The sequence below is a fragment of the Arachis hypogaea genome, chromosome 11 (assembly GCF_003086295.3).
Source record: "Arachis hypogaea cultivar Tifrunner chromosome 11, arahy.Tifrunner.gnm2.J5K5, whole genome shotgun sequence".
Classification (NCBI taxonomy): Eukaryota; Viridiplantae; Streptophyta; class Magnoliopsida; order Fabales; family Fabaceae; genus Arachis; species Arachis hypogaea.
In genome coordinates, this window is record NC_092046.1 from 6,731,810 (window position 1) to 6,751,539 (window position 19,730).

At 37.1% G+C, this 19,730-nt stretch overlaps 1 protein-coding gene across 1 annotated transcript; it reads left to right on the plus strand.

Annotated features, from left to right (window-relative positions):
- Window positions 1-7,307: 7,307 nt before the first annotated feature.
- On the plus strand, window positions 7,308-19,395 carry LOC112720894 (serine/threonine-protein phosphatase 7 long form homolog). Its single transcript, XM_025771984.1, has 5 exons — window positions 7,308-7,388; window positions 7,510-8,173; window positions 8,371-8,459; window positions 8,537-8,803; window positions 19,258-19,395. The coding sequence occupies exons 1-5, from the start codon at window positions 7,308-7,310 to the stop codon at window positions 19,393-19,395; spliced, it is 1,239 nt and encodes a 412-aa protein (XP_025627769.1).
- The last annotated feature ends 335 nt before the right edge of the window (window positions 19,396-19,730 follow it).

Genomic DNA, 19,730 nt, shown 5'->3' on the forward strand with positions numbered 1-19,730 from the left:
AACTCATTAGCTCGTGAATTGATTCAATTATATATATATCAATGATATTAATTATTTAAAATTTTATATTTATTTTTATATATATAATTTTGATGTAAGACATAAATAAAAAATTTATAATTTATTGATAGATAAATAATATATAAAATTAATCTTTTTAAATATTTTTAAAAATATATAAATTATAATTATTGATATAAAATTATAGATTATGTTTCTATTATTTGAGCCAGTTGGTGAACTCGAGTCAATTCGTGAGCTTTCGATGAAACAAGCTTAAATTTAAAAAATAGACTTGATTGTTAATGAGTCAAGTTAGGAGGCAAATTCAATTTTTATGAATCGAGCTTGATCTTGGTTTAATTCAGTTCAATTCGGCTCACTTCTAACTTTATTTCTAAGATATTTTTTTTTATGCTTTAAGTTTTATTTTTTTTTTAGAAAAACAAATAACTGTACACGATTCTTAAAAAGTCCCGTGCTGACCTTTTTCACCTTGTTCTAAATCAATTAAATCATTAAATGCTGTTATGTGCAACATTGAAGTGCCTAAATAATCTAACAATAAATTATGCGCTTCATTTTAGTTTTTAAAATTTTAAAATTAACAATTTGTTCTCTAAAATTGTATTTTAAAAAAATTATTTTATTTTTTGATCCTATATGTTCTTCTTTCATCATAGGCGAGAGAGTGGCATGTCACGCACGTTATAGATGAATGTAATGGAATGTATAAAGAGAAAAAAAAAAGTGAGTAATTGTTGTAGGTGGAATTATGGTTGGACATTGCATGCATGATGGAGTTGATTCCATGCTTATACTAAAACAACATAGAAGCATCGCAGACTGTGGCCGTTGGAGTATGTACATATTGAGGAAGATAGCTCGCGAACCAGTTTCGGCTATTTTTTTGCAAATGGAAAAGAGCATGGTGTAACACCATGAAATGGAAGCATGGCAAAAGTATTCACTGTTATGGGTCTCAGCAAAAAAACGCAACTTACGTTTTTCATTTTCCAGCATTTTTTTTTTTTGAAATTAAACAAGACGCAACTTTCATTTTTCAGGCTGCAGCATTTGAAATTTTTTTGGTTTCTGAGAAAAGTAAGAACGCAAGTTGCGTTTGTTAGATGGGCTTATTCAAATTTTGTTGGACAAAGAGAAAATGCAGGTTGCGTTTTATTTGGACTGAAAATTTTTTTTTTTGAAATCTACAAAACGCAGCTTATGTTTTGTATGCGAAATAATATTTTAATAAAGAGCTTTGCATATAAATTGCTAACACAGCTAATTTCAATTCGCACCTCACTTCTGCTCTCTCACTTGTACTCCCATTCCCCTTTCTTTCAATGTATCTCATGCTTGTGAGATTTTTGGTTATTAGTGAGAATATGGAGGATAATGTAAATATACGAGTGTATTATAATGGTGAGATTATACTGAACACACACGAAGGAGTGGCTTTTGTTTGTGAATGTCCGTTTTCATTTGCTATTCCATATAGCACGAGTTTTGTAGAGTTGCAAAATAGTCTTTGTGTGAATATACAAAGTCACATTTCGAAAAGGGTGAACAACATTTTGTACAGGAATCCTGTACAAGTATTTGGTGGGCTGATACAGTTTCAAATAATGTCCATCACTGACGAAGCAAGCATGCAGCAGATGTTCTATATTTATCGACAAACCCGATTTCACGTGCCGGTGATAGAGCTGTATATTGAGTTCGAACAACATACGGGGCTGGACGCGTTTGACGAGGAGGTCAACGTTGACGAGCTCGGGGATATAGATTGGGAAGAAGCTAACAACGATAGTGAAGAGGAGTTCGAAGCCAACTATGAAGTCGATGACGAAAACGATGACGGAGATCTGGCGGGCAATCCGGCGGAACAGAATGAGGCGGATGGAATTGTAGGCCAGCACCCGTTTGGTGCTCCGTATTTTATGCGGACTCTAGATCTTGAAGCCATGCATGTCCCGGAATTTCCTGAGTATGCGAACATGGGTATGTTATGATTATTAATTCAAGTTACCTATGGTGTTTATTTTATTTGCCTTGTCTAACTGATGGTGGTGCGCATGTCGTAGGTGAAGGCAACGCTGCGGCGGAAGATGGTGAGTTTAGAGTTGGAATAGAATTTGGTTCGAGAGAGTTGGTGATATCTGCAATCAAAAGCTACACCATCTCTAGAGGAGTTGATTACACTGTGTATGAGTTTGAGCCACAGACATTCTATGCGAAATGTAAGGGTTATGGTGCAGGTTGTGATTGGCTTATTCGAGTTAGCTTGATTCGAAAGAAATCTTGTTGGGAGATCAGAAGATATAATGGCAAACACACGTGCACCATGGGCACGATTTCACAAGATCATGTCAAGTTGGACTCAGACACAATTGCAGAAGCTATTAGGCCGTTGGTCGAAGCAGACCCGTCGATAAAGGTGAAGTCTATTATTGCAGAAGTTCAATCCAGGTTCAATTACACTGTAAGTTACCGCAAGGCTTGGTTGGCAAAGCAGAAATTTGTCGCAAAAGTTTTCTGTGATTGGAAAGTTTCTTACCAGACTCTGCCAGTATGGTTGAAAGCAATGACTGTGAAGATGCCAAAGTCTCGTGTTCAAATTAAAATGCTCCCTGTTTACCGTGAGAGTGAGGAGGTTCAAGGTGTAAGAGTTCTGCACCTCATTTTTTTGAGCTTTTATCCGTGTATTATAGTATTCAGACACTGCAAGCCACTGGTGCAGGTTGATGGCACGCACTTGTATGGAAAATATAAAGGTGCACTTCTGGTAGCAGTTGCACAAGATGGGAACCAAAACATTGTGCCTATTGCATTTGTAGTCGAGGGCGAGACGGCAGACGCATGAGAGTTTTTCCTAACCAATTTGCGGAGATATGTTGTTACCATTGATGGTGTGGGTATTATTTCTGACCGTCATACCTCCATCGACGTTGCAATAGCTCGTAGTAATGGTGCATGGTCACCACCAAGAGCGTGGCACATGTACTACATCAGGCACATCGGGTCCAACTTCTTAAGGAGGTTCAAGACTCCATATTTGCATAAACTCATGGTGAACACAAGTATTTCAACTCGTTGTTATGGTTCTATTCATAGTAAATTTGTGGCATCTGCTTATGATTAAATGGTTTGTTCAACAGGCTCTTCTAGGACGGAACAGAAGTACAACAAAAACTACCAAAGGCTTAAAGAGCAAGGTGAGGCATATACTCAATGGTTCGATGACATCGGTGTTGAGAGATGGGTGTTGGCATTCGATGGTGGTCATCGTTGGGGACATATGATGACAAACTTGGTAGAGTGCATAAATACTGTCCTGAAGGGTGCACGCAACCTTCCTGTGACTGCCATTGTCCGGTCAACTTTCTATCGGCTGAATGAATTGTTCACTCGAAAGAGTACCGAGGCTCATGAGCGTCTCCGCAACGGATTCACGTATTCAGATTTTGCAACGAAGAGAGTTGAAGAAAGCTTTCGACGTGCAGGAAATATTGTGGTCAACCAGTTCGACAGGCACAACGAGATGTTTGAGGTTTGCGAAATGCAAGATGGTACCATTTATACTGTTAACCTTGCGCAATGACACTGCGACTGTGGCCATTTCCAGGTCGAGCGACTCCCATGTCGCCACGCACTTGCATGTTGCGCCAATCAGCGTCTTGATTGGCAAGTATATGTGCACGACGTGTACAAGATGTCTGAAATTTGCAAGGTGTACAGAGGCGAGTTTGTTCCGATGGGTGACCCATCTACGTGGGATAGATATGAAGGAGCGAAGGTGATCGCCAACTGGGCATTGAGGCGCGCGACAAAAAGAAGACCGAAGTCAACCCGCTACTTGAATGAGATGGATTCGCGGGATATACGTGGTCCTCGCCGATGCACTATATATAGACGCGAGGGACATAGCCGCAGCCGATGTCCGCAACGTGCAGGTCCAAGCTCCGCTAGAGGTCACTAGTGGTTAAGCTTTTCACTAGTTGACCGGGCTCCAGACCAAAACATGCAACACAGTTCTCCACCAAAAACTGGTGACTGCTGTCTGATCTACCCGTAACGGCCTCCCCATTAATCAGGAGACCAAGAATATAGTTCACATCCTCCAGCGTCACCGTCACTTCACCGATCGGAAGATGAAATGTGTGAGTCTCTGGCCTCCAGCGTTCCACCAAGGCACTCAGTAGTGCAGAATGACTCTCATTTCGCATACTTGCGAAACGTGTTGAAACTCAGTCAATGTCAGTGCCGCTACCGCTACCTCATTAAAGGTATCTGGCGGATCGAGTTTTCTGGATAACAAATTCCTGATAGCCTGCAAAAAGAAAAATGATAATAATTAAATTCTAAATAATATCAGTTAATAATTTATTCAAAAAAAAATTAGCAACAATAATTAAACAGTATTATTATTATCTTAAAAAATAATAATAAATTATCAAAAAACGATAATAAATTATTAAAAAATAATAAATATTTATTTATTATTTATTATTAGAAAATAATAAAAATTATTATACAGTATTTTATAACAACAACAACAACAATAATAATAATAATAAAATGGTAACTAAACAGTATTATTACTATTATTATTTTAAAAAATAATTAAAAACTTATTAAAAAATAATTAAAAAAATTACTATTACTAACAATAGTAATAACACTAAGAATAGCAATAATAGTAAGAATAATAACAGTAATAATTATTATAATAAGATTAATAATAATAATAATAATAATAATAATAATAATAATAATTTATTAGTTAAAACATATAAATAAAGAACATAAAAATAAATATATTTATTTATTATAAAATTAAAAAAAATTACTTACCCATCGAGAATGATTCAAATATTCAATAATGTGTTTTTCAGATAAAGTAAAATTACAAACCATTTTTTCTTCTTCACTAAATAAAGCCCCAAACCTTCACTAATTCTTCCTCCTCACAAACTTATTCCCTTTCACCCTTAACCCCAACCCTTTCACTCTCAAAACTCTCACTCACAGCAAGTAAAAATGAAAGGAAAACTGAAACTCTCATGGCTTGCGTTTTGATTTTAAAGGCCGGCTCCACCACTCCCCTTTACACGTGTCACACATGTAGGTGGGGAGGCTGCCAAATGCAGGTTGCGTTTTGCCTGTCAAACGCATGTTGCGTTTTGGAGTTTCGAGGTGTTGGCATGCAGGGGGCAGGGACACGTTTCGCAGTTTCATTCTCCTCCCATGCCAAACGCAAGCTGCGTTTTGCAGTGCATGCAGCTTTTTTTATATTAGCTAAGTCAAAATGTAACCTGCGTTTTGCAGGTTACTGACTGTAGCAGTTTCACATTTATAGATTACTCACCATGATACAATATACTTGCACAACACCTTTTTACGTTCCATAAATAAATTAATTTCTGACTAGTTTTATTAAGGGTTTGTCATTGTCTACTAGTTAATGAATTACTACATGAACAAAGGGAAATTTAAATATTCGATACTTATTTAAGTGAACGAGTGAGTTAACTATTTGATTTATCAAAATTGGTTAAATGGATTGGTTTTATAGATATTGTCAAGTTATCAAAGATTCTTCACAAGTCATTAGTAGCAAAGATGGATGTATATATAGAAATTTATGAAACATGGACACTTGTTTGATTTGTCGTATACCTGTGTCGGACATATTTTGAACACGACACACATTATCACTCATCCGACACGCGTGTTTTTTATGTCTAATCGTGTCTTAATAAAAAATAAATAATTCTTCTCTGGACACGTTTGGACACATCTAAATATCATCATGTATCAGTGTGTCCAGTCTTATTCTCCACATGTATTCTTAAAATGAGTTTAGAAATAATATATATTATTAATTATTAAAACAAAATATATTTTAAATACTTTATATAATTAAAAATATATTAAAAATAATTAAAAAATTAATTTATATTTTAATATTAATAAAATACTAAAATATTATTTTAATTTATCTAAAAAATACTTTATATTTTATATATATATTGTGTCTTCATATCTTATAAAAATTTTAAATTCACATATCTGTGTGTCCATATCATATCTATTCTATATTCGTATCAATATTTATACATCATAAAATAAGAATATATTGTCTAATAGTTGTGGAGGAATGTGAAATCACCAAAAGTAAAGCCTCTTATGTGGAGTGTGTTGAAGAAAGGATTACTTAAGGAGGCCAAATATTATTTTTTTGTGAATACTCACGTGTGATTACTTTTATATAAAATTTATAATTAAAAATTATTAAATAATAATTTAATTAAATTTGTCAACTACATACAAATTTTTACTTTATTTTTCACATACAAATTTTTGTTAGAAATTTTCGGTTAAATAATACAAATGGTGGGATATGCCATGGATTATGGTGGGAAGGCTAACACTTTTTTCTGTCTTGCACAAATGTAGGAAAAAGTGGCAACTCTCATATGTACTTGAAAAATGTTAAAGAACTAATATTTTATTATTAATATTAACTTGAAATTTTTTTATATTATTAAAATTTAAATTTTAAAATTTATATTAGTATAAAAATATCTCATGTGGTATACTAGTATTGCTCTTATTATTTTATTATTCGGTCGCTTTTGGAACTAAAATTTTGATACATTTGTGCAATGGGAATAGAATAGAAGTTTGCATAAAATGTATTATATCACTAATGGTCTTTGATGTCTATTAATGCCTGAAGGGTGATTCAAGGAGTACAACAGTGATTTTTTTATATAAATAAATATATGAAAAACTTTATTTCCAGGAATACGCATAGATTGAAATTTTGTCTGAAATACGCATGACCAACTCAAGGGCATCGTCCACGAAATGGAGTTGCCCATCAACTCATCCCTGGCACCCGCGAAATGAAGGAGACAGCTGCAGGCTTTGTAATTTCGTGGCTGCCACCAAGGAGATGAAGCATCTCATGGCCGGCGCACACGAATTGGGGCATGTCTAGCCCACCGGCCGCGAAATGGGCCAATTAGCTGGCGGGCCCACGAATTGGGGAGCTTCGTTTTTGGCGTCCACGAATTGGCTGGTCAAAGCGGCAGCAGCAGCAAGCTCACATGCATTGGCTGTGTTGGGTGGCAGGGGGCAGTTGGAAAGGGAGACAAGAGTGTTATAAAAGGGATGTAGGGAGGGACCTCATGCACGGTTCAATTGGAATAGGGGTAAAAAAAAGTTGTTGGAGTGGTAAATGAAAGCTGAGAGGTGAGTTTGTGGTGGTGAGTTTTAAAAAAAATTAACTTAATATGAGTGAGGGTGGGGTTAATGTGGAGGAGAATTTGAACCGGTTGGACGAACTTCATATAGCGGCACATTTATTCCATAAGGTTAGTTTACATCATTAATCCGATTGCTATTGTTAGGGATTGTTAGAACTAATTTTTTTGATATTTAAAATTTTTATATAGTATTTTTAACTATTGTCTTTCTTGGCTTCTTATGTTGTAGCCCACACGTGTTCTTACTCCTCATGGCACGCTCGTTGAAGTTTTCATGTTAAAGCCCAATGATCCAACCATGGAAATTAGGCGGGAAAGGCTTGAGCCTTATTTGAGACGCACCGGATTTTATCATGCCTCTTTGATCAAGCGCTTCGAATACGACAATCCACTTATTAGTGCTTTTGTCGAACGATGGCGACCAGAGACTCATACCTTTCATCTCCCTTGGGGTGAGTGTACTGTAACCCTGGAGGATGTAGCCATGCAGTTAGGTCTACCTGTTAATGGTCAGCCTGTTAGTGGTACGTTGAGGTCATGGAGTAAGTTTCACCGAAGAGATATTTGGGAATGGTGTCATGAACTTCTAGGTGAGGTTCCCGCCGGCCACGTAGGGACAACTAAGTACAACATCAAGTTGAAGTGGATCAGAACTCGTCTTCAGCAGATGCCGCTTGACTTAGATGATAATGGCCTCATGCAGTATGCACGTTGTTACATACTTTACTTGTTGGGAGGCGTGCTTCTTTCTGACAAGGCCAACAACACAGTCCATGTTCGATATCTGCCTTTATTGGCTGACTATGATGCCATCGGTACCTACAGTTGGGGTAGTACCGTCCTCTGTTGGTTATATCGTGCTATGTGTCTAGCAACAGATTACAGTGTTGAGGGTATGGCCGGGTGTCATACATTGCTCATGTCGTGGATATACTACAGATTACCGTTCTGGGCCCCGAATGTCACGACACCGTACAGTTTTTCTTTAGCCACGAGGTATGTTATCGGTCTCCACACTTTCTGACTTTTATCATTTTTCCTTTCATGTTGGAAATAGATTTTTTTTATTATGTTTGTCGTTGTCCAACAGGTAGACAGGGAAAAAAAGGACAAAATGACTATGCTGAGCAGCGCCTACTTAGGCACCGTCTGCGGTTGGATAATCTGCAGGTGGACGAGGTTGGTGACCCTTGTTATTAATATGTTTCTAATAACTGCCTATATGGCTGTAGTGACGGGGTTCCTTTTCTTTGTAGTTTGTTTGGCAACCATACATGGAGCCCCGAATTCTGTCTAGAGTTCCTGTTGAATTCCTCGGCCACCCACATGGAGATTTCTATACCGCCATTGTACCTCTAATATTTTTCAGATGGATTGAGATCCTAAATGTTCACCGAGTGTTGCGACAGTTTGGGGGAAAGCAAGGACCTCCAAACCCTCCCCTTAATATTGATACCTTCCACCGACAATCGGCCCGTAATGATGACGGATGGTGGCCGGTTCGACTATCCGAGTGGTTTGAGGTATGGTCCAATCGGCGCACTGACAAACCCCAATTTGACGGTTTGTTTTGTATTGATTTTTGGGGATTTTATCACCTTTTACCCATATTTATTCAAGAAATAGCATGGTTTTGTATATTCTCTTTTAATTGTGCTTGAATGTGAAAACATGCTTTTTAGGACTCAAAATAGCTAAATTTAATTCACCTTGATTCTATTAGATGCCTTGATATGTTTGTTAAGTGATTTAAGGCTTAGGAGGCAAAGATTGGATCAAGGGAATGAAGAAAGAAAGCATGAAAAGTTGGAGAACTCATGAAGAAATGGAAGAACCGGAAAGCTGTCAAGCCGACCTCTTCGCACTTAAACGACCATAACTTGAGCTACAGAGGTCCAAATGATGCGGTTCCAGTTGGGTTGGAAAGCTAACATCCGGGGCTTCGAAAGATATAAGATTTGCCATAGTTGCATCGCGCATAGGGGCGCGCACGCGCACGGTACGCAGACGCGCCGTTGGTGGCACATGACTCACTTAATGCAACACGTGGCCAGCGATTTTAGAAGCCTTGTGGGCCCAATCCAACTCATTTCTGATGCTATTTAAGCCAAGGATTGAAGGAGGAATGAAGATACTTTTCATACTTTTCATACTTTTCATACTTTTTCATACTTTTCATACTTTAGAAGTTAGTTACCATTAGTTTAGTTTTAGCTTAGTTTAGTTTTGAGAGTTAGTTTCTAGAGAGAGAAGCTCTCTCTTCTCTCTAGAATTAGGATTAGAATTAGGTTTAGTTTTTAGATCTAGGTTTTAATCTTTGCTTTCTTCCACTTCTATCTCTCAATTCTTTGTTGCTACATTCAATCTTCTTCTATTCCTTTGTTGTAATTTCCTTTATGTTGTTCTTATACTTTGTTGTAGATCTAGTATTGTTCCTTCTACATTCTTCCAATTCAATAAGAGGTAATTCATAATAAATGTGTCTTCTTTGCTTTTCTATTGTGATCTCTTGTTTTTGTAGTTGTAGATTCCTTTAATTCTTGCATTTAATAATGTTTACTCCTCTTGCACTTTATGTGTTTGTTGAAATGTCTCTTTTAGTTTTAGTGTAGATTTTGTTCCTCTTGGCCTAGGTAGAGTAATTAGTGACACTTGAGTTATCTAATTCCTTTGTTGATTGATAATTGGAGAGATTGCTAATTGGTTTGGAGTGCACTAAAGCTAATCTTTCCTTGGAAGTTGGCTAGGACTAGTGGAATCAAGTTGATTCATCCACTTGACTTTCCTCCATTATTAGAGGTTAACTAAGTGGTAGCAATGAACAATTCTCATCACAATTGAGAAGGATAACTAGGATAGAACTTCTAATTTTCACACCTTGCCAAGAGCCTTTTATAGTTTATTTTCATTGCCATTTACTTTTCATGCTTCTTATCCAAAACCCCAAAATAACTCATAACCAATAACAAGACACTTTATTGTAATTCCTAGGGAGAACGACCCGAGGTCCAATACTTCGGTTTATAAATTTTAGGGGTTTGTACTAGTGACAAACAACTTTTTGTATGAAAGGATTATTGCTTGGTTTAGAAACTATACTTTACAACGAGAATTCATTTGTGAAATTCTATACCATCAAAAATCCATTCATCAAAATTGCGCCGTTGCCAGGGAGTTGCAATGGTGTTATGTTATTGGTTATTGTATATATGTGAATATTGTGAATAGCTTGATTTTTGGATTGCTTGTTAGTTTTTGCTAGTTCTAGGACTTTGTTTCATTATTTCTTGTTAGCTTTTGTTTCCTATTTTTACTTTTCACTATGAATTCTCACTTTGGCTATGAGCGTGATTACAACTATGTTGTAGAAAATGGGAACTTCAATGGAGATGTGTATCAAGGATGGGACAATCAAAGGTGGGAGGAGTCATATGCATATGATCAATCCCCATGGCAACAACCTCCACCAATGCACTATGAAGAAGAGCCATTCTATGATGCATACCAATCCAATGGCTATGGTGAATCTCCTTGTGACTTTCAAGAACCACCACCATATGCCTATGAGTCATATCCTCAACATGAACCTCAACCACACTCACAAGCCTATTTTCAACAAACACCTCCATATGACCATGATCCTTACCTACCATACCAGCCTCCTTTTGAACCATATGAGCCATACATGGAACCACAATTCCAAGATTACTACTCCCAAGAACCACCTCAATACACACCACCACCTTACCAAGAAGAACCACCTTCCTATAATGAACTCTTTCTCCAAGACAATGAACCCTCTTATCCACCCCAATTCTCAATGGATGAAACCCTTAGCCTTATACTTCAAGGGCAAGGAGAAATGCAAAGGGAGACACTAGAATTTATGGCTACCTTGACCAAGGTAGTAAGCATTTTAGCCTCCCAATGCTTGAGCACTCAAAGCACTCCCATGGTCACATGTGGAGAACCAATTAAAGAGCATAGCATGAAGGAAAGATTGGAAACTCCGGTGGAAAAGGAGGAATGCTACTTTGTGTTAGAACAATTGGAGGAGCCTATGATTATTAAAGAAAAGGAAGAAGTGGTTGAAGACTTAGGAGATGCGGAACCTCCATGGGAAGCTAAAATTAAAGAAAATCCCTCCAAGAAGAGTAAATTTGATGTTGAGGAGGAATGTGCACAACCTCCGAGGCATATTCTATATGAAGACTTGGAGAGAATGAAGCAAGAATTGAGTTCCCTTGGTGATGAAGATCATGCACCCAATCTTCTTGGTGAAGAATCCTTTGAATTTGAAGAACCTTCTCCCAATGAATTTAAAAGTGATGTGGAGGTAGATTTCTCTCAACCTCCCATTTATGACTTGAGTGATGTTGAAGAGTTAGAGGAAGTTGATGAACAAAGGATTGAGAATGAAGAAGTTTATGAAGAGGTGGAGATTGACAAGGAAGCAAACAAGGGAGTAGAGCTTGCAAGCACATTGGAGATACCTCTCCCCAAGCCACCACCATCCATTCTCTCATTCAAGTGGGTAAATTCCTTATACTTAAGCTTTGTTATTCCCCTTGAATATGGTTTGCTTGAGACGGATGGTCAACTTAGAAAAATTAGTGGCTTTAAGAGTAAAAAGGAGATGGTTAGTGGTTGGAAGCATCATTCTAGGTTCATTATGGTCACATGTCCAAAGCTTGATAGCAAAGGTTGGTGTATAACTAGAGTACATGGGTCTAGAAGGATGTTTAGTCACTTTGTTGAGAATTCACTTTGCTCACCACCCACATGGATTAATGGTAATCAACTTGGAGATGGGTGTGAAGACAAAATATGGGATCCCGGATTACAAGAAGAGGATCAACTTTGGGAGCCCCAAGCTTGTGAAGAACTCCATCAAGACTTGGCTCAATCCATGAAGAATCTTGGGGCACAATGGAGAACTAAGCATTGGTGGGAGTTCCAAGATGAATACAAGCACAAGCCACCTTGATGAGGAGCTCCCCATAAGTCCAACTTAAGGACAATAAACAAAAGTGTTAGGTGGGAGACAACCCACCATGGTAAAATCCTTTCATTTTCTCTTTTGTATATATTGGTAGAATTAGCTTAATTTCATGTTTTGTTTAGTTAGTTGAGTATGTTCGGTAGTTTAAGTATGTTAAATAAGGTTTTATGGTGTTTTGGTAGCTGTTTGGAGGTTTGGAATGCTTGGATTGGTGCAAAAAAAAAACATAGAAAAAAATTTTGAAAAACAGAGCACCATCCACGCGTACGCGTACATGGCGCGTACGCGCACTTACAGCATTTCCGACCCTCCACGCGCGCGCGCCATGCGTGCGTACGCGTGGATTGAGAAGTTCCAACCTCCATACATTTTCCAGAGAGTTGTGCCTGCGCCGCGCCAACGTTGTGCCTTTCGCACAAACCAACTCGCGCGTACGCGCACATGACGCGTACGCGCTACTCTCGAAATAAGCCAACGACGCGCGCGCGCCATGCGTGCGTGCGCGTGGATGCCCTTTCTTCCATCCATTTCTTTTCTTCTCCTCCTTCCATTTCTCCCTTTTTCCTTTCTTCTTCCCTCCTCCTACCCCTCATCCAACACTTCCAAACACCATTGACAACCATTTATTTTAGTTAACAAATTAGTTAGTTAGTTAGTTGATTAGTTAGTTTTAGTTTAGTTTTCATTTTATTTTCTCTCTTTTCATCATAAGTGTTGGAGTATTGACTTTGTTTACTATACATTGCTATATCCGTTATTGCCTAAATGCTATTTTAGCATGAATATTTTTAGATAATCTTTGTTGGATTCTATGATTGAGGTTATATTTTGCTACTTGGTTTTGAGTTCTTCATGCTGACCTTTTGAAAAATACCAAGTGATGAGAATTGTCTTCGAGCTTATAACTCTTTTGAATTGCATGTTGTAGCTAGCCACCATGTGATTTGGATCCTTTTCCCTCGATTAGGCAACCTCTTGATGGATGATGTTGTGCATTTACCTTAATGCATTGTATTTCATGATTATATCCATCCATATGTTTGACTTGAATGCTTTCATGCTCCTCTAATGCTTGTCTTACCTTACAAGCTTACTTAAAGCATCTCAAGCACACTAGGATAAGTGAAGTGCATGCTTCTTTTGTGACATAGCTCTTTATACTAATGTGTGTTCTAAACTGCGCAATTTAGAATTCACACACCTAATATTTCTTAATGTCACACTAATTCACTCACCTCATTCTAGTGATTTACCTCATTCCAACAATGTATGCTTCCTTACTTTTATATCTTCTCATCTTATGGTGTTGTATTTTTGTTTTTTCATGATAAATACACCACAAGCAAACATGGAAGCAAGACTAAGAACACGCAGCAATCTGGAGATTCGCCGTACCCCCTTGCTCATCTTTGAGTGCACCGAGGACGGTGCAAACTTTTAAGTGTGGGGAGGTCGTCCGACCGGTCGGCGATTTTGGGTGACAAATTTCTAATCCCAACACTTTTGCATTTCATTTTAGGATTTTAGGATTTTTACTTGCATTTTCTTATTTTTGCATATGTATACACAATAAGCTTAGTCAAGATAATGAGAATTTTTCAAGATTTCTATCTATAGGGCATGTCAATTGATTTGAGTGAAAACTTTTCATAGAACTTGCTTGAATTATATATATTGTGGAACATGTTTTGAGCTAAGAACACAAGCTTGTGAGACTTGAGCCTAATGATGTGGTTACATCTTATAACCACTTATTTCTTCCTTCTTGTGTGCATTATTCTCTTTCTATGATTGTAATCTTTGATTTGTTTGATTCTTTATGTCCATTATTTTGTGTATTCATGCATTTATATGATTGAGGCCATCATTTCATTTAGCTCACTTACCCAAATAGCCTTACCTTTTATCTTCCTTTGTTAGCCAAATTTGAGCCTACGCTTAACCCACTTATTCTTTAATTTAGCACATTACTAGCCTTAAAGCGAAAAACAATAAATGTCCTTAATTTGGATCTTTGATTAGCTTAGGCTAGTGTGTGTGAGTATCATTCAAGTGTGGAAATCTTGGGACATTGGGTGAATAAAAGGGTAGTTTTGTAATGTTATTGGAAATATTGGGAATTGGGTACATACTCATGCATTAATCAAATGTAAAACCTTATGCATTGAGGTTCTTGTATATAAAAAGAAAAAAAATAAGAAAAACAAAAGAAAAAGAAATAAAAGTGAAAAAGAAAAACAATATGGAAAAGAAAAAAAAATAGAAAAAGAAAGAAAAAAATAATAAAAATAATAAAAAGGGGACAAAATGCCCCAAAGTGAAGCTCAATAAGATCAATGCATAAGTGCTGTGAAATGAAAAGAAAATGCATGAGTATGTGAAAAAGTGAGAAAATGGGTAGTTAGGTTAGAACTTAATTGTATAGGATGTCATAGGTTAGGTGGGAAGTTTAAGCTTATCAAAGATTCAAATTTCAAGCTCACTTGACCAAATATGCATCCTACCTTGACCCTGGCCCCATTACAACCAATGAAAAGACATCATGATACTTGTATGCATGCATGAAATAAATGTTGATTGTTAGAAGAAAAACAAATCTTGGAAAGCATGAAATAGAGGAGAATTGAGTGAATCAACCCTAAACACTTGAGCGAATAGAGTGCAAACACATCCGGTGAGGGTTTGATGCTCAATTACATGTTTTCACCTATGATCATCATTTTTCATGCAAGCTTGTAAAAATATTTAATAACTCAATTCAATTGTGGATTAGACTTGCTAGTCCTTAGCCCTTGTGCATATATGTTTCTTGGGAATTGATTTATTTTGACCAAGCACTTGCATTCATTTAGATAGTTGCATATAGGTAGATTGCATTTAGTTAGTTTCCATTGAATAAATGCCATACCCTTACTTCATTCTTGGTTTAAGCATGAGGACATGCTTGGTTTAAGTGTGGGGAGGTTGACAAACCCCAATTTGACGGTTTGTTTTGTATTGATTTTTGGGGATTTTATCACCTTTTACCCATATTTATTCAAGAAATAGCATGGTTTTGTATATTCTCCTTTAATTGTGCTTGAATGTGAAAACATGCTTTTTAGGACTCAAAATAGCTAAATTTAATTCACCTTGATTCTATTAGATGCCTTGATATGTTTGTTAAGTGATTTAAGGTTTAGGAGGCAAAGATTGGATCAAGGGAATGAAGAAAGAAAGCATGAAAAGTTGGAGAACTCATGAAGAAATGGAAGAACCGGAAAGCTGTCAAGCCGACCTCTTCGCACTTAATCGACCATAACTTGAGCTACAGAGGTCCAAATGATGCGGTTCTAGTTGGGTTGGAAAGCTAACATTCGGGGCTTCGAAACGATATAAGATTTGCCATAGTTGCTACACGTATGGTGGCGCGCACGCGCAAAGTACGCGCACGCGCCGTTGCTGCCACCTAGTTCACTTAAAGCAAAACGTGGCCAACGAATTCTAAAGCCTTGTGGGCCCAATCCAACTCATTTCTGATGCTATTTAACCCAAGGAGTGAAGAGGGAAACATGTGTTAGTTACCATTAGTTTAGTTTTAGCTTAGTTTAGTTTTTAAAGTTAGTTTTTAGAGAGAGAAGCTCTCACTTCTCTCTAGAATTAGGATTAGGTTTCAATAATCTTAGATCTAGATTTTAATTCATGCTTTCATCTCCTTCTACCTCTCAATTCTTTGTTGTTACATTCATTCTTCTTCTATTCTTTTGTTGTAATTTCCTTTATGTTGTTCTTATATTTTGTTGTAGATCTACTATTGTTCCTTCCATTTTCTTTCAATTCAATAAGAGGTAATTCATAATAATTGTTCTTCTTTGCTTTTCTATTGTTGATCTCTTGCCTTTGTAGTTGTAGATTCCTTTAATTCTTGCATTTAATAATGTTTACTCCTCTTGCACTTTATGTGTTTGTTGAAATGTCTCTTTTAGTTTTAGTGTAGATTTTGTTCCTCTTGGCCTAGGTAGAGTAATTAGTGACACTTGAGTTATCTAATTCCGTTGTTGATTGGTGATTGGAGAGATTGCTAATTGGTTTGGAGTGCACTAAAGCTAGTCTTTCCTTGGGAGTTGGCTAGGACTTGTGGCTCAAGTCAATTCATCCACTTGACTTTCCTTTAATTAGTAAGGGTTAACTAAGTGGTAGCAATGAACAATTCTCATCACAATTGAGAAGGATAACTAGGATAGGATTTCTAGTTCTCACACCTCGCCAAGAGCCTTTTATAGTTGTTAGTTCATTTTCATTGCCATTTACTTTTCATGCTTCTTATCCAAAACCCCAAAATAACTCATAACCAATAACAAGACACTTTATTGTAATTCCTAGGGAGAACGACCCGAGGTTTGAATACTTCGGTTTATAAATTTTAGGGGTTTGTACTAGTGACAAACAACTTTTTGTATGAAAGGATTAGTGATTGGTTTAGAAACTATACTTGCAACGAGAATTCATTTGCGAAATTCTAAACCGTCAATAATCCATTCGTCATGCTCATGTATTGATTAAATGTATAGACCTTATGCATTGGTACTCTTGTATATAGTTTGAAAGAAAGAAAAAATGAGAAAAAAAAAAATATATGAAAAGTATAGAAAAAAATGGAAAAAGAAAGAAAACGAAAAAAAAAGAAATAAAAAGGGGGCAAAATGCCCCAAAGTGAAGCTCAATAAGATCAATGCATAAGTGCTGTGAAATGAAAAGAAAATGCATGAGTATGTGAAAAAGTGAGAAAATGGGTAGTTAGGTTAGAACTTAATTGTATAGGATGTCATAGGTTAGGTGGGAAGTTTAAGCTTATCAAAGATTCAAATTTCAAGCTCACTTGACCAAATATGCATCCTACCTTGACCCTGGCCCCATTACAACCAATGAAAAGACCTCATGATACTTGTATGCATGCATGAAATAAATGTTGATTGTTAGAAGAAAAACAAATCTTGGAAAGCATGAAATAGAGGAGAATTGAGTGAATCAACCCTAAACACTTGAGCGAATAGAGTGCAAACACATCCGGTGAGGGTTTGATGCTCAATTACATGTTTTCACCTATGATCATCATTCTTCATGCAAGCTTGTAAAAATATTTAATAACTCAATTCAATTGTGGATTAGACTTGCTAGTCCTTAGCCCTTGTGCATATATGTTTCTTGGGAATTGATTTATTTTGACCAAGCACTTGCATTCATTTAGATAGTTGCATATAGGTAGATTGCATTTAGTTAGTTTCCATTGAATAAATGCCATACCCTTACTTCATTCTTGGTTTAAGCATGAGGACATGCTTGGTTTAAGTGTGGGGAGGTTGACAAACCCCAATTTAACGGTTTGTTTTGTATTGATTTTTGGGGATTTTATCACCTTTTACCCATATTTATTCAAGAAATAGCATGGTTTTGTATATTCTCCTTTAATTGTGCTTGAATGTGAAAACATGCTTTTTAGGACTCAAAATAGCTAAATTTAATTCACCTTGATTCTATTAGATGCCTTGATATGTTTGTTAAGTGATTTAAGGCTTAGGAGGCAAAGATTGGATCAAGGGAATGAAGAAAGAAAGCATGAAAAGTTGGAGAACTCATGAAGAAATGGAAGAACCGGAAAGCTGTCAAGCCGACCTCTTCGCACTTAAACGACCATAACTTGAGCTACAGAGGTCCAAATGATGCGGTTCCAGTTGGGTTGGAAAGCTAACATCCGGAGCTTGGAAACGATATAAGATTTGCCATAGTTGCATCGCGCATAGGGGCGCGCACGCGCACGGTACGCGGACGCGCCGTTGGTGGCACATGACTCACTTAATGCAACACGTGGCCAGCGATTTTAGAAGCCTTGTGGGCCCAATCCAACTCATTTCTGATGCTATTTAAGCCAAGGATTGAAGGAGGAATGAAGATACTTTTCATACTTTTCATACTTTTCATACTTTTTCATACTTTTCATACTTTAGAAGTTAGTTACCATTAGTTTAGTTTTAGCTTAGTTTAGTTTTGAGAGTTAGTTTCTAGAGAGAGAAGCTCTCTCTTCTCTCTAGAATTAGGATTAGAATTAGGTTTAGTTTTTAGATCTAGGTTTTAATCTTTGCTTTCTTCCACTTCTATCTCTCAATTCTTTGTTGCTACATTCAATCTTCTTCTATTCCTTTGTTGTAATTTCCTTTATGTTGTTCTTATACTTTGTTGTAGATCTAGTATTGTTCCTTCTACATTCTTCCAATTCAATAAGAGGTAATTCATAATAAATGTGTCTTCTTTGCTTTTCTATTGTGATCTCTTGTTTTTGTAGTTGTAGATTCCTTTAATTCTTGCATTTAATAATGTTTACTCCTCTTGCACTTTATGTGTTTGTTGAAATGTCTCTTTTAGTTTTAGTGTAGATTTTGTTCCTCTTGGCCTAGGTAGAGTAATTAGTGACACTTGAGTTATCTAATTCCTTTGTTGATTGATAATTGGAGAGATTGCTAATTGGTTTGGAGTGCACTAAAGCTAGTCTTTCCTTGGAAGTTGGCTAGGACTAGTGGAATCAAGTTGATTCATCCACTTGACTTTCCTCCATTATTAGAGGTTAACTAAGTGGTAGCAATGAACAATTCTCATCACAATTGAGAAGGATAACTAGGATAGAACTTCTAATTTTCACACCTTGCCAAGAGCCTTTTATAGTTTATTTTCATTGCCATTTACTTTTCATGCTTCTTATCCAAAACCCCAAAATAACTCATAACCAATAACAAGACACTTTATTGTAATTCCTAGGGAGAACGACCCGAGGTCCAATACTTCGGTTTATAAATTTTAGGGGTTTGTACTAGTGACAAACAACTTTTTGTATGAAAGGATTATTGCTTGGTTTAGAAACTATACTTTACAACGAGAATTCATTTGTGAAATTCTATACCATCAAAAATCCATTCATCACACACGGATGCATTTCGGCTGCAGATTGATCGTGCAGATACATTGCGTCCCAGCCAGGATTACTATAGGTGGTACTCTCAGAGAACAAGGAGGTTTTTGTCTGCCCCTGATGCATTGCATGACCCGCGGGGTGACGTTGTCTCCCCAGACGCGTCGGTATAGTATGGAAGAGTCTCCGTGGTTAATTTGCCTACGGTTCCCCGAGACCATCGGCGTTGCCGTCCCCGCAAAGGCAGAGTTGAAGGTCATGCTGACGTTTGGGAGGATGAGCAAGATTTGCCAGAACAAGACCAACCCAGTTTTGAGCCAGACATGGGACACCATATTCCACCGCATGCTCCTCCAATCTCCGGGGACTACTACTACCCGCAACCTTTTGTACCAGCGGACCCCCCATCCTTCTTCCATCCAGCAGTTTATGCCATATCAGAATAGCTACGAGGTGGGCGGTTCATCCCAGGGAGGTACGCAAGACTTGATTGATTCTATGGACAGAG